The sequence below is a fragment of the Mus caroli genome, unplaced genomic scaffold (genome assembly GCF_978045245.1).
Source record: "Mus caroli unplaced genomic scaffold, Mus_caroli_1 scaffold_18, whole genome shotgun sequence".
Lineage (NCBI taxonomy): Eukaryota > Metazoa > Chordata > Mammalia > Rodentia > Muridae > Mus > Mus caroli.
The window spans coordinates 29,652,287-29,676,641 of NW_028227273.1; the positions used below are offsets into that span (position 1 = coordinate 29,652,287).

The 24,355-nt window shown below is 38.6% G+C and overlaps 1 protein-coding gene across 5 annotated transcripts in view; it reads left to right on the forward strand.

The window, feature by feature from the left end:
• The window catches only part of Tmem232 (transmembrane protein 232), a 251,427-nt gene extending 227,497 nt beyond the window's left edge, over positions 1 to 23,930 (forward strand). For all 5 annotated transcript variants that reach the window (XM_021149603.2, XM_085832954.1, XM_085832955.1 and 2 more), the window contains 2 exons: positions 22,573 to 22,666; positions 23,333 to 23,930. In XM_021149603.2, coding sequence (XP_021005262.1) covers positions 22,573 to 22,666; positions 23,333 to 23,569 — 331 coding nt within the window. In that variant the 3' untranslated portion in view covers positions 23,570 to 23,930. The remainder of the gene's footprint in view (positions 1 to 22,572; positions 22,667 to 23,332) is intronic.
• The last annotated feature ends 425 nt before the right edge of the window (positions 23,931 to 24,355 follow it).

The following is a 24,355-nucleotide window of genomic DNA, read 5'->3' on the forward strand; positions in this document are numbered from 1 at the left end:
TTTTTGACATTCTATATAACAGGGAAATATTTTTAAATTTGGATGAAATCTAGTCCTTAAATTTTATTTAAATAAAATTGGCCAAGTTTTTGGAAGAGAAACTAAGAACCTTCATTTGAATTAGGAGGGTTTTTTCCTTTCTCATTTTTTATCATAAAAGTTGATTGTTTTTATTTATACCTTATTATATTTAAGTTTGTGGCTTATTTTGATTTACCATTTATATCATGGAAAGCATATGTAAATGTTAATTTTATCAAGTATAGGAAGTCAGCTTTCTCAGCATGCTTTGTTTAATAGACTAGTATTTTTACCTATTGCAACTGAAGTTTTGCCTTCATTAAAATCACAATTGACCGTGTATAGAAGAACACGTTTCTCCAATATTTTATTTATTACAAAATGTACTTGTGAGTCTTAGTATCAAACCCATACTTTCTCATTTACTGAAGCTCTCTAGGTCTTGAAACCAGGTAGAATTCTTAATTTTTTTAAAATTCATTATTTCAGGGCTTTAAAACTTGCCATTACATATACATTCTAAAGTTTGTCTGTGACTACTTAAAACCTTTCAAGGATTTCCAGTGAGATTATATTCCACTTCTAGGTCTCCTGAAATATGGAATCTCTTCAGTGTTTACTACTCAAGCTCACAAATACTATGTCCCTCTCCTCCGTCCCTCCCTCTCCCTCTCTCCCCCTCCCTCCCTTCCCCTTCCTCCTTCCTTTCCTCCCTCCGTTCTTTTCTGTTTTTACAATCCAATGGGAAATGATTTATTTTATTGTTTTTTATTGAGACTAGATTTTTTTTATATATACAATATTCTCTGATTATGTTTTTTTCCCCCAACTCCTAGCTCCTGACCACTCACTAACCCAGTGCTACATCCTTTCTTGTCCTCGCTCACTAGGATACAAAGAAGCATCTAAAAATAGCAAAACAAAACAAAATAAAAGGAAAGAAACAAATCACAGTAGAGCAAAGTTAATGGATGAATACATGGAAGAGCCAAAAAAAAAAAAAAAAAAGCTAAAGAAATGCTATAAACACACATTCTCACACACAGACGTGTCCCATAAAACCACAAAACTGTAAACTATAATATATACATAAAGAAAATATATACATGTAAGGAAAAAAAAAGTCAGAGCATCATGTGTCAAAGAACTTCCCAAAATGTGGCTGACTTTGTTTTATGAATCGTTTGATTTCTTGCTCAATTCCATTGGATGGCTTAAATATTTATACCTGTGTTCATCAGAAATGTTAGCACGATCATTTGCTGGCAGCATCTTTTGTAGTTTTAGGGTCAGGACAGCCCTGGACTCTAACTGGGTACTGAGGCTTTTATGAAGAGTATTCCCTTGAGTTGACATCATTTCTTCCATAAAGTTTCCAGCTTGCAGTGCATCCTTCTGCATGGAAGTCCAACTGCTACAATGTATTTCACAGTCAAGTCATCACCATTTCTTTTTGAAAGAGTGTCTATTTCATGCCTTTCAGGACATTTGCCCATCTATCCCTATTGTTGAAAGGAAGAGAATTAATTTGTTTGTAGTATTATACTTTTTAAGTGTCAAAGCTTCTAAAATGAGATTTCTTTTTATATTCTAATTTTGACCCATTTGTGGTCTCCGTTCATGAAATTCCTGTTTAAGGAGACTAGAGATTTGGCTTCAATTTGCTTGCTTGCTTTCTCTCGAAATAATATATGCATTTGTCCCACTTCCTTTTACTTCTAAGAATACCATTTGTTTTTCTTTACTTGTTTCTTAAAGTAAAAGATTATGACTTGAAGAATTTATAAAATTTCCCAATATAATGAGCATTCTAGGTGTCCCTATATGCATTTCCTTCTAACTACTATTTTAACAACACTGGGCATTTTGTTGATTTCAACTACTTCCTGTTTAAAATAATTTTATGATCCTATTTCTTCATCTTTGAACCACGGGGCATCTGGAAATCCAGAGTGTAATTCTGACTACCTGGAGAGTTCCTAGACTTCTTTCTGTTTATTACGTTTTTCATAGCTAAGCTTTTTATGGTCTCATGGTTCATATGATTTTTATTCTCTTATATTTGTTGTGATTTGATTTGTGAACCTGAATATCATATAATTTTGTGATTGTTTCTTGTGTACTTAAAAATTCTTTGTATTCTTCTGTGATAGTTCTGTTCTATTATTGATTACATGGAGTCATTTCAGTCTCCTATAACCTTACTGTTTTCTTTCTACATTCTATATTAAGTATTGAGAGAAAACTATTGAAGTTCTCAAGTATAATTATGAAATCTGTGTTTATATATTCAGACACAGTTTTCAGATGCATATACATTTAGGATTTTTTTTATTCCTATTTGACCCTTTTTCATTATTTTTAAATATTCTTGTAGCCTGGAAATATCCCGCATCCAAGTTACACTGCCCAAGGTGATTATGACTTATAGTGGGCGGTGACCACCGGACTTCAGTTCTTACATTATGAAACTGAGCCTTTGTAGATAAAAAAGTAAATAGCAGGTGAATCAAGCAGACAGCTGTGATAGAAAACTCAAGATTTTGAGAGTGCAGACAGGGATGACTCCGAGGAGAGGCTCCGACGATGAGGTAAAGCGCTGCAGGCTGATGTGGAACACAGCTAGCCAAGGACAGAAACAGAGCTGAAGTCCTTCTATTATGCAGTCTGGAATCCTGCCCTAACTGAAATATGTCTGTAGGTCAGTTGCACTGTGTACTCGTAATCGAGTTCTTAAGTTTACGGATAGGGTGTATGGTAGAGATCGAAAGTCAGTGACTTTTACCAGAAGTACTCAACACAAGGTATCTATACTGATCCTTAGGAAGGCCTCCCGTGGTGTGGAAAGTGGAACAAAAGAAGCTATGAGGTCATTTACAGTAAAGGAATAAATGATTTACTGCACAGACATCGATGCAGTCTTCCTATCACGAAACATTTACTATTAATGTGATTCCACGTTTCCTTTCAGGCGCAATCACTTCAACAATTAGTGACTATTTTTTAGTTTTTCATGCAGCTTCACCCAAAAGCTTCCTGTTAAGTGCCTTGGGAGTATGCGCATGCGTGTATGGGCAGGGCCTGCATGCTGTTCGGTGACTAGAAGATTGCTTGCTGCTGCCTCTTCAAGAGAAAAGGCCAGTGGCACACATACCTGGTGTGAAGTCTTTAGTAGTTTTTCTTTCATTCACTCCTCCTATGGGCTTTTACTCCTAAAGTGATGAAAATGGAGACGATGCTCCGGCAAGTTCATCTGCTTGGAAATTTCCCACTTGTTTGTCTCTTTCCTTGCCTGTCATTTGCAGTGCTGTAGTAGAGCTGGGGGTTCTCACAGCCGTCCTTCTTAATATGATTTACAGAGTCTGCACAGAGAGCATTTGACAAAATCTATTTTTGGTCTCGGTTGCAGAATCGCTAATTTGCATCTCCTTGCGGGTCACCATGGCCTGAATTGATCCACACTGACCTGGCTCAGTTTAAATCACTCAGGGTTTGCCTATATGCATACAGAACAAAACACTTCCTGTACCTCAGAGGCTGCAAAATCAATCCCAAGGAAATTAAAGCGATCTAGATGAGTTCTTCAAATACAAGTGTGCTCTGTTGTTTTGTTCAAAACTGAGAGGAGTCTCAAACTAAAATGCTGTAAGCTACTAACCAACCACCTAGGCAGTATTTGTACCACTTACGTATGGTACAAAATGCGTTTCCCTGCTTAACATGTGATTAATATCCTATTTAGCAACATAAATGAATCTTATTAATAATTCATATTGCCTTTTATTGTATTTTTGAGCATATTTGTCAAACTTTTGGCACAAGGGAAAATTTTTATTTCACTACAGGTTGAGCTGGTACTCCAAGATACTATAGCTACCTTTCCTTAGGAATGGACAAGTAAAGACATGGCCAAAATTGAATAAGGCTCGTTTAACCAGTGAACAATAACAGTAATTGAAACATCTTTCAGTATCTTAGCATTTATTTGTAAATAAATTTGTCTTTAAATAAACTACTGAGCTGTAAAAAACTTATATCACTTACATTTACAAAAACTTATATCATATACATTTACAAAAAGCATGCCATACCTGCATTCACTGAGACTTTTAAGTGGCTAATATATATCTAGTATTTTTTTATAAATAGCTATTCTAATTATAAATAATAAAAACTACAAGGAAGATAAAGGGCTAGAAGGATTCCTGAAAGGAGATGCAGTGGAAGAGATTAGGAACTGTTCAGCTGATTAGCTAATTGAGTTAGGCAAGCGCAGCTTAGGAGAAGGAAGGAGGCAAGCTAAGACCAGGTGACAGGAACTGTGTTAAAAAAGTAAAGCAAGCATCCGGAGCCATTGAAATGCAGCATAACACACAGCTCTCATCTGTAAATGTGATTATCTAAGGGTGGATTTTCAGGATGCACACACACATGTGCACTCGCGCACACACATACACACACAGTTTCAGGAAATAAAATTACCCAGGGATTTTCAGCTTAAAGGAAGATGTTTAAACAAAATCATGTGAATCATAAACTTGCCTTTTCCCTAAGAGGATAGAGTGCTAAACAAACAGAAGGGTCAGCAACCTACCAAAGCAAAGCGATTTCCACAATCAGACCATAAATTAACAATGGTTCAGTACGACGAGCATATACTTTTACTCCGTTACAGGCAAGTGCGGTATGCCTTGTCTGTTAGCCTAACTTGTGGTCATTCATTAACATAAACTCTTTGATTTTTTTCCCCCAATCGTTCTCTGGGTCCATCATGCTATTTCCATTGGTAAGAGAACCAAGACAGGCATGCATGGATGGTTAGGTATGTATGTATGGTTAGGTATGTATGGTTAGCTGACTCATGTTGGAAGGCTGCAGTTACTATTCTTTTTTCTTTCTTTCTTTCTTTCTTTTTTTTTTTTTTAGATATTTTCTTTATTTACATTTCAAGTGTTATCCCCTTTCCTGGTATCCACTCTGAAAACCTCCATCCCATGCTCCCTCCCCCTATTTCTATGAGGGTGTTCCCTCACCCACCCACCCACTCCCACTTTCCCAGCCTGGAGTTCCCCTGCACTGGGGCATCGAGCCTTCCCTCTTCTGCTACATAAGTGACTGGAGCCATAGGTCCCTCCATGTATACTCTTTGGTTGGTGATTTTAGTGCCTGGGAGCTTAGGGGTGCCTGGTTGGTTCATGTTGTTGTTCCTCCTATGGTGCTGCAAACCCCTTCAGCTCCTTCAGAACTTTCTCTAACTTCTCCATTGGGGACCTTGTGCTCAGTCCAATGGTGAGCTGGGAATATCCGCCTCTGTATTTGCCAGGCTCTGGCAGAGTCTCTCAAGTGACAGCTATATCTGACTCCTGTCAGGAAGCACTTCTTGGTATCCACAATAGTGTCTGAGTTTGGTAACTGTATATAGGATGGATCCCAAGGTGGGGTAGTCTCTGGATGTCATTTCCTTCAGTCTCTGTTTCACACTTTGTCTCTGTATCTCCTCCCATGGGTATTTTGTTCCCCCTTCTAAGAAGGACTAAAGTATCCACATTTTGGTCTTCCTTCTTCTTGAGCTTCATGTGGTCTATGCATTGTATCTTGGGTATTCTGAGCTTTTGGGCTAATAACTACTTATCAGTGAGTGCATACCATGTGTGTTCTTTTGTGACTAGGTTACCTCATTCAGGATGATATCTTGTAGTTCCATCCATTTACCTAAGAATTTCATGAAGTCATTGTTTTTAATAGCTGGGTAGTATTCCATTGTGTAAATGTACCACATTTTCAGTATCCATTCCTCTGTTGAAGGACATCTAGGTTCTTTTTACCTTCTGGCTATTATAAATAAGGCTGTTATGAACATAGTGGAGCATGTGTCCTTGTTATATGTTAGACATATATGGAGCATCTTTTGGGTATATGCCCAGCAGTGGTATAGTGGGATCCTCCTGTAGTACTATGTCAAATTTTCTGATGAACCACCAGACTGATTTCCATAGAGGGTGTACCAGCTTTCAATCCCAACAGCATTGGAGGAGTGTTTCTTTTTCTCCACATCCTTTCTAGCATTTGCTGTCACTTGAGTTTTTGATTTTAGCCATTCTGACTGGTGTGAAGTGGAATCTCAGGGTTGTTTTGATTTGCATTTCTCTGATGACTAAGGATGTTGAACATTTCTTTAGGTGCTCCTCAGCCATTTGGTATACCTCAGTTGAGAACTCTTTGTTTTGCTCCATACCAAATTTTTAATACAGTTATTTGGTTCTCTGGAGTCTAACTTCTTGAGTTCTTTGTATACATTGGAAATTAGCCCTCTTTTGGATGTAGGGTTGGTAAAGATCTTTTCTAATCTGTTGGTTGCCATTTTGTCCTATTGACAGTGTCCTTTGTCTTACAGAAGCTTTGCAATTTTATGAGGTCCCATTTGTCAATTTTTGATTTTAGAGCATAAGACATTGGTGTTCGGTTCAGGAAAATTTCCTCTGTGCCCATGTGTTTGAGGCTCTTCCCTAATCTTTCTTTTACTACTTTCAGTGTATCTGGTTTTATGTTGAGGCCCTTGATCCACTTGGACTTGAGCTTTGTACAAGGAATGTATTGATTTGCATTCTTCTACATGCTGATCGCCAGTTGAACCAGCACCATTTGTTGAAAATGCTATCTTTTTTTCCACTAGATGGTTTTAGCTCCTTTGTCAAAGATCAAGTGACCATTTCTGGGTCTTCAGTTCTATTCCATTGATCTACCTGCCTATCACTGTACCAATACCATGTAGTTGCCTTTTCTTTTCTTTTCTTTTTTTAAAATCACTATTGCTCTATAGTACAGCTTGAGGTTAGGCATGGTGATTCCCCCAGAAGTTATTTTATTGTTGAGAATAGTTTTCACCATCCTGGGTTTTTTTGTTATTCCAGATGATTTTTTGCAAATTGTTCTTTCTAACTCTACGAACAATTGAGTTGGAATTTTGATGGGAATTGCATTGAGCCTGTAGATTGCTTTTGGCAAGTTAGCCATTTTGACTATATTAATTCTGCCAATCCATGAGCATGGGAGATCTTTCCATCTTCTGAGATCTTCTTTGATTTCTTTCTTCAAAGATTTGAAGTTCTTGTCATACAGATCTTTCACTTAGTTAGAGTCACATCAAGGTATTTTATATTATTTGTGACTATTACGAAGGATGTCATTTCCCTAATTTCTTTCTGCACCTGTTTATCTTTTGAGTAGAGGAAGGCCAATGATTTGTTTGAGTTTATTTTATATCCAGCCACCTGGCTAAAGTTATTTATCAGGTTTAGGAGTTCTCTGGTGGAATTTTTGGGGTCACTTAAGTATACTATCATATCATCTGCAAATAGTGATATTTGATATTTTGACTTCTTCCTTTCCAATTTGTATCCCCTTGCCCTCCTTTTGTTGTCTAATTGCTCTGGCTAGGACTTTGAGTACTATACTGAATAGGTCAGGAGAGCATAGGCAGCCTTGTTTACTCCTTGATTTTTAGTGAGATTGCTTCGAGTTTCTCTCCATTTAGTTTGATGTAGGCTACTGATTTGCTGTATATTGCTTTTACTGTGTTTAGGTATGGGTCTTGTGTTCCTGATATTTCCAAGACTTTTATCATGAAGGGGTGTTGGATTTTGTCAAATGCTTTCTTAGCATCTAATGAGATGATCATGTGATTTTTTTGTCTTTGAGTTTGTTTATATAGTGGATTACATTGATGGATTTCCATATATTGAGCTATCCCTGCATTCCTGGATGAAGCCTACTTGATCATGATGGATGATCATTTTGATGTTTTCTTAGATTTGATTTGCGAGAATTTTATTGAGTATTTTTTGCATGAATATCCATAAGGGAAATTGATTTGAAGTTCTCTTTCTTTGTTGTGTCTTTGTGTGGTTTAGGTATAAGTGTGATTGTGGTTTCATAGAATGAATTAGGTAGTCTTCCTTCTATTTCTATTTTGTGAATAGTTTGAAGTGTATGGGTTTTAGGTCTTCTTGAAGGTCTGATAGAACTCTACCCTAAACCCATATGGTCCTGGGCTTTTTTTGGTTGAGAGAATATTAATGACTGTGTCTATTTCTTTAGGGGTTATGGGACTGTTTAGATGGTTAATCTGATCCCGATTTAACTTTGGTACCTGGTAACTGTCTAGAAAATTCTCTGATTCATCCAGATTTTCCTAAATTGAGTATAAACTTTTGTAGTAGGATCTGATGATTTTATGAATTTCCATGATTTCTGTTGTTATGTCTCCCTTTTCATTTCTGATTTTATTAATTTGGATACTGTCTCTGTGCCCTCTGGTTAGTCTGGCTAAGGGTTTATCTATCTTGTCGACTGTCACAAAGAACCAGCTCCTGGTTTTATCGATTCTTTGTATAGTTCTTTTTGTTTCTACTTGATTGATTTCAGCCCTGAGTTTAATTACTTCCTGCTGTCCACTCCTCTTGGGTGTATTTGCTTCTTTTTTGTTCTAGAGCTTTCAGGTGTGCTGTTAAGCTGGTAGTGTAAGCTCTCTCCAGTTTCTTTTTGGAGGCACTCAGAGCTATGAGTTTTCCTCTTAGCACTGCTTTCAATGTGTCCCAGAAGTTTGGGTATGTTGTGCCTTCATCTCCATTGAGTTTTAAAAAGTGTTTAATTTCTTTCTTTATTTCTTCCTTGACCAAGTTATCACTGAGTAGAGCATTGTTCAGCTTCCACTTATATGTGGGCTTTCTATTGTTTTTGTTGTTATTGAAAATCACCCTTAGTTTGTGGTGGTCTGATAGTATGCATGGGATTATTTTAATCTTGTATCTGTTGAGGCCTGTTTTGTGACAGATTATGTGGTCAATTTTGGAGAAGGTACCATGAGATGCTGAGAAGAAGGTATATCCTTTTGTTTTAGGATGAAATGTTCTGTAGATATCTGTTAAATCCATTTGGTTCAAAACTTCTGTTAGTTTCACGGTGTCTCTGTTTGGTTTCTGTTTCTGTGATCTGTCCATTGATGAGAGTGGGGTGTTGAAGTCTCCCACTATTATTGTGTGAGGTGCAATGTGTGCTTTGATCTTTAGTAAAGTTGGAAGGCTGGAGTTACTATTCTGTTGTTGGGACCTGATAGAGCTGTAATGTAGTCCAGCTGTATGCACAAGACAAACGGTTTAAAGGTTCTGATGCGTTCATTGCAGTTTTGGCTTGAAAAGTGCATCTATGGATCAGAGTGTGTACAACCAAAGAGTGGTCCAGGGCACTGTGCAAGTGCATTCCCTCATTGGCGTCTTGTGTCAGTTTCATTTCTCATGTCACCTGTTCTGACTAGTTGGTGCCTGAGCCATTTAACTCTTAAACATTTAGACCAATTCCCTTGCTTTCCCAGCTTTTTATGGAATGCACAACAGAGTGAGGGTTAGCTTTAGCATGACAGAACTTGCAATAGTTTAAGGGGTGACTAAAATAAAGATATTTGGAAAAAATTAAGAAAAATTTCAAGATTAAAAAAAAAAAAACAAAAACAAAACTCCAAATAAACCAAAACCAAACCAAACCAAACCAACTAACCAACCAAACAAACAAACAAAAAACTAGGAACTACAAACACACTCTGTAATGAAAGTTGACCTCTAGTTCATAATCCTCCTGCCTCAAATCCTTAGTGCAGGGGTTTCAGCCTTTAAGGATATACCCAGTTTGTCTTCTCTGCTTTGAGTTCATATTTTCCTTTGAGCTTGGAGATCTCAAGTGGGTGTTCCATGCCACAGATTTATTTTCATGACATGTTTTCCATCCTGTTGATGGCTGTTGCTTGATAATCTTCACCATGATACTTGGCTTGCCACTCATCCATTCTCATTTCACAGTGGCTTTCCTTTGTTCCATTTTTATAAACATGTCCTCCTCTTTTATAGATATTACACATCTTTGCCAAATGTATCAAGTACCAGTTTTCTGTTCCCTTTCCCCAGTTATTACAAAATATTTTTTTAGAATTATATCTTCTTTATCTATGAAATGATATATCGACATTCTTTCCTTGCAATGATTTCAAGACTTTTTCCACAACTTTCTTCTACTTGCTGTGTGCATGAAACCCAAACTAGAGGACTGGGGTTTATCAGTAAGATATATTTATAAGTTGTCTTTGTGTCCCTGATTTCATATTTATGTGACGGTGGGAGGCCATTTGGGTCTACATCTATGTGGCATGGTGATATTCAAAATGCCTAACCTCTTCCAGAAATCTTCTTGGGGGTATCATGTGACTTTCCTGAGATGTATTAAAAATGACAACAACAAAACCCCACTCATTGGCATCATATAGAGAGGAAACTTGAGATAAAAAAAAATCCATCCAAGTCTAGTTTTGTGAACCACTGAGTTTATTGGGGTTACTCACAGGAACATGAATGCTGGAAAGGCATATATACCACCAGGAAATATCCTTGGTTACTTATACATACCTGAAGAGTCCTATCCACCCACAGTTCAGATGCATTGAGGAGTTTCCTGGCTAACGTATGAGTAGCTATACAACCAAAGTAAATTATTTACCATTTACATAGTCTCAGATAGTGAGGAATCTCATAAGGGCTCTTGAACCTTGGAATTCTCATGAGCCCCTTGAATCTCTTTAGGGCTGAGATTCTCACAAGCCTCCACATGTATGGCCCTGAGGAGTTAGTAGGCCTTACCTGATGAGTGTCCCATGAGACCATGTCTATGGTCATGTAAAACAGAGGAAATAGCTTATGAGAATTAGGAAGTGACATTCCCCATATCTATTGTTTCTGGACCTCAGAATGTCAGCAATGATAATTCTTACTCTGTATTCAAACTAGGGCCGTTTAAATCCCCCAGCTCCGCCAGGTTTTTTCTTTTTCTCCTCAATGGATTCTTATTAGTGATAAGTATTCTTTCTAGGATATGCCATAATCACTACCCCTCAATTTTCTTCTATTTGCTTTTAAAATTACTCTGTATCTTGTAGAGTCTAATTATAAATATAAGAGATGCCATACAGGGAGGGTGCCTCCATTGTCTTAAAACCAATTGGCTATGCCTGGTTTTAGATACTGGAATCTGAAAAGCAGTTTCTTTACTTCTACTTAAATGGCTCTCACTTTAAACTATAGCCCTAGTGACTTCTAGCTCATGGTACTGCCCCACAGAAAGTATAGCTTTCAGTTGTAACTCTGCTAAGCAGACTATCCAAGAGCAAAGCTGTAATGAACAAGAGTGAGAAGCCCAGTCCAGGGCATTCTACTTTAAAATAATAATTTGGAGCCATGGCTATAGCTCGGTAGAAGAATGTATGCCTAGCATGCATGAAGCCCTGGAGTCAATCTACACCATTGAAAACAAAAAGGATAATTGCCAGACCTGGTGTTATTTACCATCACTAATAATGTCAGTGTATCTTATAATTAAAGAAACACACTCAAAAGGTCAGTATATCATAATTGAAGGAGACTATAGTAGTTATGGGACACTCATTTGTAGCAGCTCAGTCCCCTGAAACTGAAAGTTGGGTATTATTGAGTATGTTCTCTAGCAGGGAGGAAGTCATACACCCTTCACCTCCTTCTATTTCTTTCTCCAAATCTGTATAGTTGCCATGGCAACCAATCAGTCCTCTCCTACGCTCACCCTTCCAATCTTTCCTAATGACCACCACCATCCTACTTCAATCGCTTCAGAGATGGTCCCACATCACCGAGTATTTCTTGTTCAATCCTAACAATCATCAGAACAATCATTTTGAAACAGAATTCTGATCATACTGTTTCCCTGCTTAAAAGCCTTCAAAGCTACAAGGCTGTAAGTCCCGAATACAGGTAGGCTTCGTCTGAAACTGCTGCCAGACTCGGAGACCTGCTTTATCTGTAACTTCTGCCCTCACATCCTCCCTTTTTCATTTCCTGGTTCAGAGTGACAGACACATCCAGGCACAGCACTACCAGATGGCTTTGTCTCGGCACAGCAGAAAAGGTCCACACACGCTAAAACTGGATTTTTCTAAGAAAGAGGGCCTGACTCCAGAGAGGGCAGCTCCACAATGACTTTAGTAATCCTTGACTACTGACTGTACACGTCGGTGTCTAGTGTGTTTTGCTGAATGTGGTACAAACTTAATTCTTAACTTCTAAGGTCAGATGAGATGAGAAGCCACTTCCAAGGTTAGGTGGCAAATGTGACATCTGTCATGGAGGCACTCAACCTGAAGAAAATCAATTGCCACATCTTGAGCTGCTCCAAAGGACAGATGGAATGAGCGAGAAATTGATGTGTCTGACCAACAGCCAATACGGCCACAAGGCTTCCAACAGTCTTGTGAGTACAGTCATAATTGGGTGCTCACTCCACTGAGCTTTGAGATGGCTGAGGTACCTGGCAGCAGTACCCTTCTGTGTTGAGCACTATCCAAATTCTTGCCCCAGAAAAACTGAGAGGATAGATGTCTGTTATTTTAGCCTTCTAATTTGTTATGTAGTGTTATGTAACTAACATAATCACTACACAATCACTACCCAATGAGAGTGATTTTTCACCATGCTCAGCAACCCAGCCAGAGTTTCCAATTATCTTTGTACTATTTCATTCATAAACACAAATGATAGATAAGAGGTTCATGAAAAAAATAGATTCAATGTCATGGTTAACATCATTTTCTCTATGATGATAATGATGATGATACCATGCAGCAGAGGCTAGACAGTGGAACGATTGCTTCAGGGCTTTGAAAACTCATTATATCATCATCAGAACTGTGACTGTCCTGGATTATATTTGGCTGATAATATTTGGTTAGCTAGGAAGATTTCATATAAAAACTATTGTTAAGACAGATTTATATTGTTAGGAGAGTTAACAAACATCTAAATATATAATATTCTAAATATATACTACCAAGGTCTATTGAATCTGATAATGCAGCGCTGGGCTTCACACTACTAACTTCCTCTCACTAGTTAAAATTTTGAGAATCTTCTTACTGTGTACTTTCAAATGAGGATTCAGGCCAGGAAACAGACAGGAAGCAGGGGTTGGTCCCAAGAGAAAACAGACTTGGAAAAAGTGCCTCCATAGACTATTCCCAGGCATGAGAGCAGCCAATTTCAATACAAACAAGCCAAACCAACCCACTAACCAACCAACCAACCAACCAGCCAACCAACCAACCTTTACAAAATAAAAACAAAATGAAACCAAAACCGAAACACTCCCACACCCCCCCAAGGGAAAAAAAATAAATCAACCTAACAAACAATTAAAGCCACTAAAATTCACCATGTTTAAACTGGAAAACATCCCCTTTTCTCCACCAGTCTTGCCTTTCAAGACATTGCTACACCTTCTCACTTGCATCCTACGTCATATGCCATACATTTATGTCACATGCGGTGCGGTTCTCAGGGCCTCTCCACGAGTCCTGCTCTGTCTCCAGATTTGCTTCAGAGGCACTGTTGGAGTCACACACTTTGCGTCACCTGCTTTGTGAAACCGTTTGCATATCATCCTTGCTGCATCTTCTGACTTTGTCCCCCTACCAAACATATCACAATCCCGTCGTGACAATCACATAGATTAGTGTCTGTACTTCAAGTGATGAAAAGGCCCCAGACTCTGATCTATAAATTGACTTAGGAGATTGTCGACAAACTGCAGGAGGGCATTCATTGAGTGGGTAATGTACGAGTATCAGCAGATTCTGTTTGTGCCCCAAACTGGAACATCTTATGTCTCGAAATAGAGAAGGAATTTCTTCCTTGGAGCATGGATACAGGCTACTCAGCCCAAAAACACTGCAAAAAAAAATTTAAAAAAGCATTTATTATGTTTTTCTTTGTTGCTTCTGTAGGCTCTATTCAACGTGAAGATACTTGAAATTTTCCAGGTGAAATTGTATATGGGAACCACTAGATCAATACCCTGGCTGGCAGGGAATATTGAGACAGACACTGTAGTAGAAGCCAACGTCTTAGAGCTCCTGGAACAGCTTTATTGGGAATGTCAGAAGTCCAATGACCCTGGGGTCTCTCTCTGACTCTTTTCCACATTAAGTAGTTAGCAGAACATGGCTCCAGCTCCAGCTGTTGGAGAGGAGAGAGAACAGAACATTTCCCCAGCATTGGGTAAACTGACCTACAGACAGACTAAAGAATGGCACAAAGCCTCTGATGAGTTCTTATAACAGATTTTAAATGTGGGAACAGGTGGCAGTAAAAATAATAGCCAGCCGAGAGCAAATCCTTACTGATCTCTATCTACCTTTTGAAAAGTAGCTGAGAAAATGGGTTTGCTGTTAGTTTGGGTTTGGTGGTGGTGGTTTTTTTTTGTTTGTTTGTTTTTTGTTTTTTTTTTTTTTGGTTTCTTTAAATGCTAAGATTCTCATAAAATACTTCAAAAATCTTACTCTTTCTGAGCAGCTATGTATAAACTTGAGACTGTACTTGGGTGAGCCAATTCAGGCAAAGAAACGAAAAGTAATATTCAAAGTATAATCAGACATGATTTACAATTTGCACCACTCAGCAATCCCAAATGGAAAATAAAAAAAAATATTTAATTGGGATAAAGATCTTTCCCCCAGGTGCTCAGTAAATCACCTAATTAAAAACTCCCTCTCTGAGAAATGCATGAAAAATTAAATCTGACAGGTGGGCTATTGAGTCTAAAACTCATAGTCGAATATGTCCGTGAAGATTTGAAATACGTAGTTTCTAGGGAGGAGGCATGGTTCTTAAGAAAATTAATGGAAATGAGAGAACGGTAACTGAAGACTTAACAGATGGTTCAGGTCTCACTTTCTGAAGACTTGATGACTTCCCTGAGCGTCCTGTAGGTCGGGCATTGTCGACATGCTCAGAGACTTCCCGAGCCTTGAGGAAGAGATGATCAGTTTGAATTCTGACTTCCAGTCTAGTTTTTTTTTTTTTTTTGCAAATTATGCTGAGGGGAAAACTAATACATGCTTTGAATTCTTCCCCCACTCCTGGCCATATAATCTAACAACAAAATATGAGTAAATCCCATAAAGGGGGAGGGGAGGATACAAAGGTGACACAGTCTTAGGTGAATCACATTAAGTACTGAACAAATGTGTTCTATCGGGGAGGAGAGGATCACAATTTCTTATAGTATGTGCTGTGGGACTGTGAATAGGAGATGTGGCTCACAGTGCTCTCGACATGGTACCTCCCTGGAGCTGGAGGGTGCTGAGCTAAGGAGACGTCAGATGTACAATGACGATTGGATCCTGTGTTCCTGTGGACAAGTATGGTCTAAACTTGGCCATGCTGAGCAAAGTAATCAGAGAACAATTGTGTGGTGTCAAATAGACCTGGAGAAAGAGGTGTTCTTCTCAGTGGGTCCAGGAAAAGAGCCCTCGAAGAAGCAGGAACAGAAGTCACAGGTAGATAGGGCATGCTCAGTACCAGGTGCACTAGGTTGCACAGTGGAGCCTAACACCCGAGGCTAAGGATCTTAAAACAAGTATTATGGGAAAAGCCTGGGTGTGTTTTTGGATGGTTCTTCCATGGCCTTGTGGAGAAGTCACACTGTCGGCGAGAGCATACAGAATTTGCAAGAGTCCTAGGGAACAACTGACGACATTCTTGGGGATGGTTGGTCTGAGGGGTAGCATATGAGCTACTCCTCAGGTAATTTATGTTGGACCTACCTAGGCGCAAGTGCAGTCAGCTTACTTCAGCTTTGCTGTAACTGTTTCACATTTTAAAATCTTATATTCTGTATCCATCCAATCACCTATACCAAGATAACTTTGTATCTCATTTTGATTATTTGGGAAAATGTACTCCAGATATGCTTCATGCGTGCAAAAATGTGCTTTCAACTTGGTTTTTATATATGTGTGTGCAAATTTAATAATGCCACCAAGTGATGATAATAGTATAATAAAATTAAGAGACAAATCTGTACGATCCAGATGAAGCAATGAATGTTGCTAAAACTGGGAACTCTGTATCTCTGCAACTGATTGGCTTTCTCTTCATTGCACAAGGCCAAAACATTATAAGTTTTGTAACACTCTTACATTTAAAAATTATTTTCTTCAAGTTTATGCATCCTTAAAACTGCATTATTTATTTTTACTTGGTTTGAGTATTTCTAAGTAAAATTATACCATATATTTTCCTATATAATTTTTTGTTTTACCTTTTTTATGTGATTTCATATTTTATGTGGTTCATTCATTATGTTTGAATAATAATTTATATTATTTCTACATTTAACATATTTTATATATTAAATAATAAATTATAACTTTTAACCTTAAGGTGTTAGAATTATATAAAAAGACTGCTAGTTTGCCTTTGTACTATTGATAAAATTGGGGTTATGCCCAATTTTCCATTATTGTATGAGAATTCACGTGTGCATTCCCTTGCTTTTGGTAGGGTCCTTACTTGAGCCAGACAGTTCTACTTCTCAAAAATCTTTCCACTCACTAATCTTTTCTTCCTGTACTTATAACCTTCTGATAAATTTTCTATTTCATGTGTTGACTCTTTCAATTCTAGCATTAATATATAGATTATTAGAAAATAATCCACATAAGATCCTATTTTCTTATGAAAGTCTGTTTTTTTACCATTTTATTTGAGCGTTATCATTTTCTGTTTTCTTTCTTTCTTCCTTTCTTTCTTCCTTCCTTTCTTTTTTTGCAATGGTGGCAGGCATACCTTATGCCAACTAGACAAGCTGTCTATCACTGAGATCACCTGCAACCTGGCTATCGTAGTTATTTAAAAGCCTATATTTGCAGTTTCAATGAGTTCTTTTAATGAATGGTGAAATTTGTATGTGAAAAAAATAAAATCTCAGTGGGGCTGGAGAGATGGTTCAGCAGTTAGGGGCACTTGTTGCTCCTGCAGAGGACCCAGGCTAGATTCCCAGCACCTACATAGTTGACAACTGTCTGTAACTCCAGTCCTAGAGGATCCAATGTCCCCATCTGGTCCCAGCACTGCACACATGTGGTACTCAGACATCCAGGCAAAACACTCATACATAGAAAATAGATTTAAAAATATATATAAATCTAATTGATATTTAGTGCATCTGAAACAATTCCTTCTTCTGTTTTGCAACTTGGTGATTGGGAGGCTGTTTTCTCTAACCTGATCTGATGCAAGGAGGATCTATCTACTAACTCATATCTATTTCTGATCCAACTATAACCCCAAATTACAGATTTTCATGAGACCCAAATGAGACACTGCAATATTTATGAAAGGTCTTTTCAAAATTCCAGGTTCAGAGCTTCAACGTTTGCCTTCTGTGCTTACTCGAAATTTTCTGAAAACTGACACTGGGCTTGTTAGTGGTTCGTAGGGACTCCTCTGATCTTTCTCTGCTTAAGTATCAAGCAAGCCCCTTGAGAGCAAACCTAGCTACGAGTGTGGAACTCACATTTTTGATGCTCTGTTCCTCAATTCTGGGCCGTGGATAGCTCTGAAATCTAATTTTACAATACCAATCCCTTGCGGTTTCTAAGTCTCTACTAACTTCTTTCTTTCCAAACAAAAACCCTTTCCTTGAGTATCTTGTTTTTGTTTTTTTTCCCTTTGCTCCATAAAACAATTGTGTAAATTCCCTACGGAGGTCCAGGACTTGGAAAATATTGCTTATTTCCAATGGTCCATTTCTTAGAGGCCTTGGCACTTCTTGCTCTGGCTGCTTCTGTGGGCCATTGATGCTTTTAAACCAGTTTTATTAAATAACCTTTGACCTTTGTAATAGTTGTGTCTCTAGAGGCATTGCTCTTTCTTAGGCCTCAATTTCATAGTGACAGACAAATATTACAGTGCTTTGAATCTTATGTCAAGGTGTGATACAGGGTGATAGAGATTTTGATCGGTGTGTGCCACCTCCCCCTGTGTCCTGTCAGAACTGTCTCTTAGAAACAACTTCCTGGGCTTTCAGAGCAACCTTGTAATCCCTCACACCTTTTGGAAAGCATCCATGTATATTTCTCATCCTTGATATAAGAGCAAAATTAAGTGACAAATGGGACTTTTTCCCCATCCAGCTCCAAGTCTATTGAGACAACCATACAAAATGTGTCTTTTATAACTTTGTAGCTCAAAAACTGTATCCTACCACTTTATAGCAGTTTTCCAGGGCCCCACAGATGTCTGCTTGCTCTCCCCTCTGTGTGAGCATTGAAGCTTTGGATGACAGTATCCAGTGCTTTCCTTTTCTTGCCTCCTTATCAGTCTTATGACAGCAGCCTCTTTGCAATGAGGATTGGTTTAACTGACTGGGAAAACAAGGGAGGTACTTCAGCCTCACTGTATATCAGGGTTTATCTGCACCAGCTCTCCACCCTGCTCCCCAGATTATTTGGTCACTCTTGCAATCTGTAGTGTGTCAAAGTGAATTATCCATACGATACGATGCTTCCCAGCCCCAACTCTCAGTGCCTGTGCCTGGGACTTTACTTGGAAACAAAGGAAGTCTTTTCAAATGTAGCCAATACCAGGCTCTGAAGATAAGCCCATCCTGGGCCAGGCAGCTGCATCAAAGAAAAGTTGTGCTGGATCTATCAAACAGGCAGGTGGGACTCTACTCAAGGACAACCAACAGGAGGAGGCAGTTGAACTCAGTTTACTTGAAGCTTCTAAGCTGGTAGGAAAGGGCTGGAGAAGAACACATTAGGTGACTGTGACCTGCTAATTACTTGTAACTTATCCAAGGCTCTCAGGCTTCCCACAGAGACTGGGAAACAGTGGCTAACTTCATAGATGGTTATACATAAAGGAGGAGCCTCCAGGTCACTGAGGTGGACATCCCGGGTTATAAAACTAGTGAGAGGCTCAGATGAGATTTACATTTCAAAGGGCTGAAAGAGAATTTAGAATTGATGGCTTTAGGGACATGCGTTAAGAAAATGGAGGTTAATAGCCTGTAGCCTAAATGACACCCATCTAAAGTTTACATAGACTACTGAGGCAACATGAGAGCTATTTTGGTCACGGGAATCTTCAATCCAATGATAGTATTCCTATGCACAGGAGGAAGTGGCCCTGGGAAGACAAACACAAGAGGATAATGTATTGCCTCAGCCAGGGGAGAGCAAGGCTAGCCCATCCCTCCAGAAGCCTCGAGAGCAGGAGCACATTTCCTGCTGGGGCTATTAGAAAAATCCCGGCCAGAGAACTACAGGAAAAGTGTCTCGATTTCTCCCTTACTATAAAATACCAAATTCTTCAACTCATTAAAGACTCATCACAACTACCATGTTTTTTATTCAATCCCTTGTCCTGTAGTTGATAGGATAAGCTAAAAGCTGTGGCTTTCTCCTTTACATTATGTTGATAATGACGACTGTAATGACATTACCACCGATACCTGTCTAGTGTTTGATGTATACATTACCTCCTTGAGATAGGAAGCAATGTTCTCCATATTAGGGATACAGTAATACTATATGACAGAAGCAAAGTCACGTACTTAACTATTTTTGTTATTTTATTGAATGCATCTTTTATTCTCATATTGCCTTAAAGTTATTGTTATTCATGCATTTCTTTCTTGGTGCAAATGAATCAACAGCTATAACTAAAAAACCATAGATACATAAGCAGGCCCATTTAATTTTTCCCCTTTAAAATTCCTTTTAGCATTATATAATTTGTACTTAAAAAATATATATATACATATATATATGTATATATATATATAATTTAAGAAGGAATTCAAGACAACTTACTTAAATACTTTTAACCTTTAAATAATTTCTAAGAGTCTATCTTACTTTTCAGAGTGCTTAGCCTAGTTCTCTGAACTTTGGGCATGCCCAACTTTTCATGGAATGAATACAGTTAACCCAGGTGTCAGCCCTGTCTGTCCTCCCATGCCCAGCTCTCGAGAGTCACAGTTTTCTTTAATGTTTTAATAGCACAGCGAGAGGAGCATGCAAGCGTCTCTTGCTCACACTGCTTCTCGGGATTACTGGTTGGGAGAGAGCTCCATGTTCCCCGGTGCTGTGTTGCTTCCTTTGAACCGTGTATCTGCTTTACTGTGCAGCCCACCTCCTGAGATCATGACTCTCTTACAGAATGGGGTTCTGATGAGATAAACTTCTAGCACCGACTTAGAAAATACAGAGGGTTAAAAGCATCCTGAAACCTTCACCTGTCCATTCGTCACTGAGGAGACATACAGGCAAATGGGTGTTTTCTGACACTGTCTTGGGCACTTGAAAGGACAGCAGACAAAAGTCTCCTTGGTTGGGCAGCTACTTAGGAAAACATCAGACTCACATGAACTCATGATAAATGTAAAGTTACAGTTGGGTAAGTGCAATAAAGAAAAGTCTCTGAAGGATCCAATAAAATGGCACTGGGCTTGAACTAAAAGCACTAACCCAACCAACATGGAAGAAGATGAGGAGAAGAGGAAAACCATTGTCAAAATATGCAAACAGATGACACTGAGGGCAACATAATGCTCTAGCAATTGTAAGTGAGCCTGTGAGCTGGACACATATGTAAATCTAGGAAAATAGGACAACTGGCTACAATAGAACTATGTGACTGATGCTGCCAAGTTCTATCACTTGCTTTGGATGGAGTCTGTTCCTCCCCTTAATTACATTAGCCTAAGCTTTGATGCCTTGCTTTCCTTTATTGAATAAACTTTAGGCATTTTCTTTTACAAGTTGGAAGCTTAGCTGGGGAAGGTCTTACCCTAATCACCATCTCTTTTATTCCATGCCCCATCGAGCTGTTCTTTCTTTATTTTTTTATTGGATATTTTCTTTATTTACACTTCAAATGTTATCCCCTTTCCCAGTTTCCTCCCTCCCTGGAAACAGAAACACCCTATCACATCCTCCCTCCCCTTGCTTCTATGAGGGTTTTCCTCCACCCACCCATCTGCCCACCCACTCCCACCTCCCTGCCCTCAATTCTCCTATACTGGGGCACTGTCTTGGCAACAGCCTAGGTTGTTTGGGATTGTCCATGGGACCCTTTTAGCCAACCCCTTTTATCAACTGGATAAAGCCCAGTCCCTTTAGTTTGGTGATAGCCAGTCTGGGGCTCTATCTCTATCATTATTTGGAGACTTCCTTAGGATTACCTTAATGTACTTTAGAGAGTTTCCAAAATTTTCTACTGAAGTAGATTGCTTTATCACCTCAATTCTAGCTCTCTTTCTACTCATCCCCTCCCATAACCCTGTCTCTCCTTCACCTCCCCACCTGATCCTCCCATTTCAATCTATGCCCCTGCCTCCAGTCCACTATAAAATCTATTCTCTTTCCACCTCTCAGGGAGGTCCAGGTGCCACCCCCCAAGTCCCTTCATCTACCCATAATCTCTATGGCTCTATGATTACAGCCTGGTTATCATTTATTTACTTAACAGCCTAAGTCATAACCATTAGGCAGAAAAGCTAACTGGGAGTCGCATGGGCTTTTGAAACCTTAAAAGCTCACCTCCAGTGACATATCTCTTCCATCCAACTGCACACCTCTTAATCTTTTTTGGACAGTTCTCCCAACTGGGGACCATGTATTCAATCAAATAAGCTCATAGGGCCATTCTCATTCAAACTACCACACTGAAGAACAAATTCCAAAGATTAGTTGTGAGTCCAGAGGAGAGACGGTGATGGTTTTCAGAGAAAAGAGTGTTGTGGTGAAGGTAGACGGAGATCTGAAAAGCTTTTACTGCAGGATAGAAGAGTTCATGTGGTTCTGCAAGGGGACAATGGAAAGCAAGAATGCAGAACTTGTTAGAATGATACAGGCAACAAGTATGAGAAAATCAATGTGAAGTACTCCAAACTAATGTATTGATCAAACTTCATTTTGTGATATTGAAATTTCTCAGGTATTTTCTTTCTTTAGTCTCTTCCCTACGTCTTTCTCTTTATAACTTTTTTTTTTCTCTCTCAAAACCCCCTTCCCACCATTTCATTTCTTTACATATTTCTTACTGTGCACAATTCTTTCCTAATATCTGAAATCGTAGAATTAGTATTGGGTATTTTGTCTCTAATCTGCCTTAATTTGGGGCCCAGCTATATAATAGCAGCAAATTTACAAGATCTTGCTAAAGTATCACAGTAATATGGCTAACTTAAAAAATATTAAAAATCACATTTATACAATATAAGCTCATCATTTCTTAGATCAAATTTTTAGGCTTAGGCATCCTTCCTTAGAGCTTTCAAGGTGGTAGGGTCCTGTGAGGGAATGACGGGTGTGTTCACTTCCCCGCTGGGTACAGCGATATTCCAATATTGTAATTCACTTTTTGTGTTCTTACAGCTCAATGGCTATGCATCAGTTGTAGAGTTTGCATCTGTCCACAAAAGAATTATATTTAAAAATTATTTTCTAGTTTTCATTGTATATTTAATGTCTTACTCTCAAAAATGTTAGTTGTGGTAATCCAAAATGACTTTGACAAACTACAAGTTAGCACACCAGTAGTTTATCAGAGGAAGGTTAATAAAGCGTCTTAATGAAGGATCACGTCTCAACCTAATGCTAGACATGTTTTTTGTGTGTATGTTCTTTTGAAGGGATCATTCTTCTGTGGTAGAAGTTTCCATGACTCCGTATCCAAATTTCTTCACCAAGGCAGATAAGAAATTGGAAGAAATCATTGACCATCATGTAAGACTGACTTCCTTTTTTAATTTAAAAAATGAATGTAATTACATTATTTTCACCCTTCCTTACTTCCCTCTCTATTTCATTTCCTTCCTGTACAAGACCAAAATTATTTGTAAAGCATTCCCTAAGATGACAATATAGCTATAATTCATAAAATGACCAAAACCATCCACCCCAACTTAAGGGGCGGGACAACAGTCTTCTTATAATTGCTTCCTGCTAAACTGGAGTGAAGAATTCCTAAACCCAAAGACACACTGGTCTGCTACAGTGAAGAACTGCATGGCTGTCAATTCCATATCCAACCTGATTAGCAGTAAGATTGAACCCTTGACTTTAGTATGCATTTTCTGTGTGTTTTTTTTTTTCTTCAGTGATATCTTTCATTTTATAGTGTAGGCTATCACGGAAACATCAGCATTGAGTAGGACAGCAAAGCACCCTGAGATATAGAAACAAATCTTACTTTTAAGACAAAATTCTGCTTCTGTAGGGCATATAGATCTTTGTGCATGTTTCAAATATGCTAGAGTATAAGAAACTTGAGGGACACCCCTGCAAACGGTAAGAGAACAGTCCTATCAGTGCACATTTGAAAAGCTATTTTGACATGTTCTTTTTCCATGGAAAAGTAAATATGTAAATAAGTCATTATCTCTGTCGCAGTGGCAGAAAGATATGGAGGCCCGAAAGCGAGAAGAGGCAGCATATAAGACCCAAAATCAGAAGGACAAGGAGGAAAAGGAGAAGATTCACTTTCAAGAAATTATGAAGCAAAGAGAACGGAAACTGAACAAACAAACCAAACCCTATGAAATAATTCTGCCAGAAAAAAAAAGTGGCCCAGAAAAGAAATGTGGGTTCTCCGAGCTGGAACCCAGCACCGCACCAAATGCTGAGTGAACTCAGTGTAGAAGAGTTTTCTTAGAGTCAGCCTGCAGCCATTTTTAAAAAGGAGTTGCTATTTTGGCACCCATTAGTAGTCACAGCTTAGTCTTAAATTAATAGCCAACTCTTCTTCACAATAGGTGAAGTGGTTTTGCCAGCTACACCCATTCTTCCCTCAGCAGCTCTCCCCTTGTTCGAGGATCGCTCTTTCAACCACTCTCAGCACTGATATTCTCTGCACCATGAGAAGAATGTGAAATGAAGCCTGATCATCAGGTCAGAACATGAGAGGGGGTGGTAAGAATTTTTCTTTAGAGTGTGAATGAACATGGGATTGAGTCTCTAGAATCACTTCTATTTGAATAAAGAAATTAGGATGGCTCTGGAGTCTGTATTTTATCGTCGATTTTTGAAGAACTAAACCCCACATGATACAGAAAGGTAAGTCTCTAAGATCAGTGTGATGTTTAAGGGATGGCCAAAGACACCCCTGAGTGACAGCCATTTTAGTTTGCCACATGAATTTATGAGACTGGGTTTGAAGGAGTCCAGAAACTTTGGTGCTAACTACTCAAGGCAATCATCGAATCAGGAATTATTCTATAAATGATATTTCATTTCATCTGAGATTCTCAGTCTATGGGCAAGGGTAAAGGAATGGAGTTTTTATGACTCCTGATGTTCCTTTCTGAAAATATAGATAAAATATTTTTAAATAACAAATTTCACACATGTAGTTTGGTGATACTCAAGAGGCCAGTGCTTTATTAGGGATGTCAAATGCTGATATGATACAGGTGG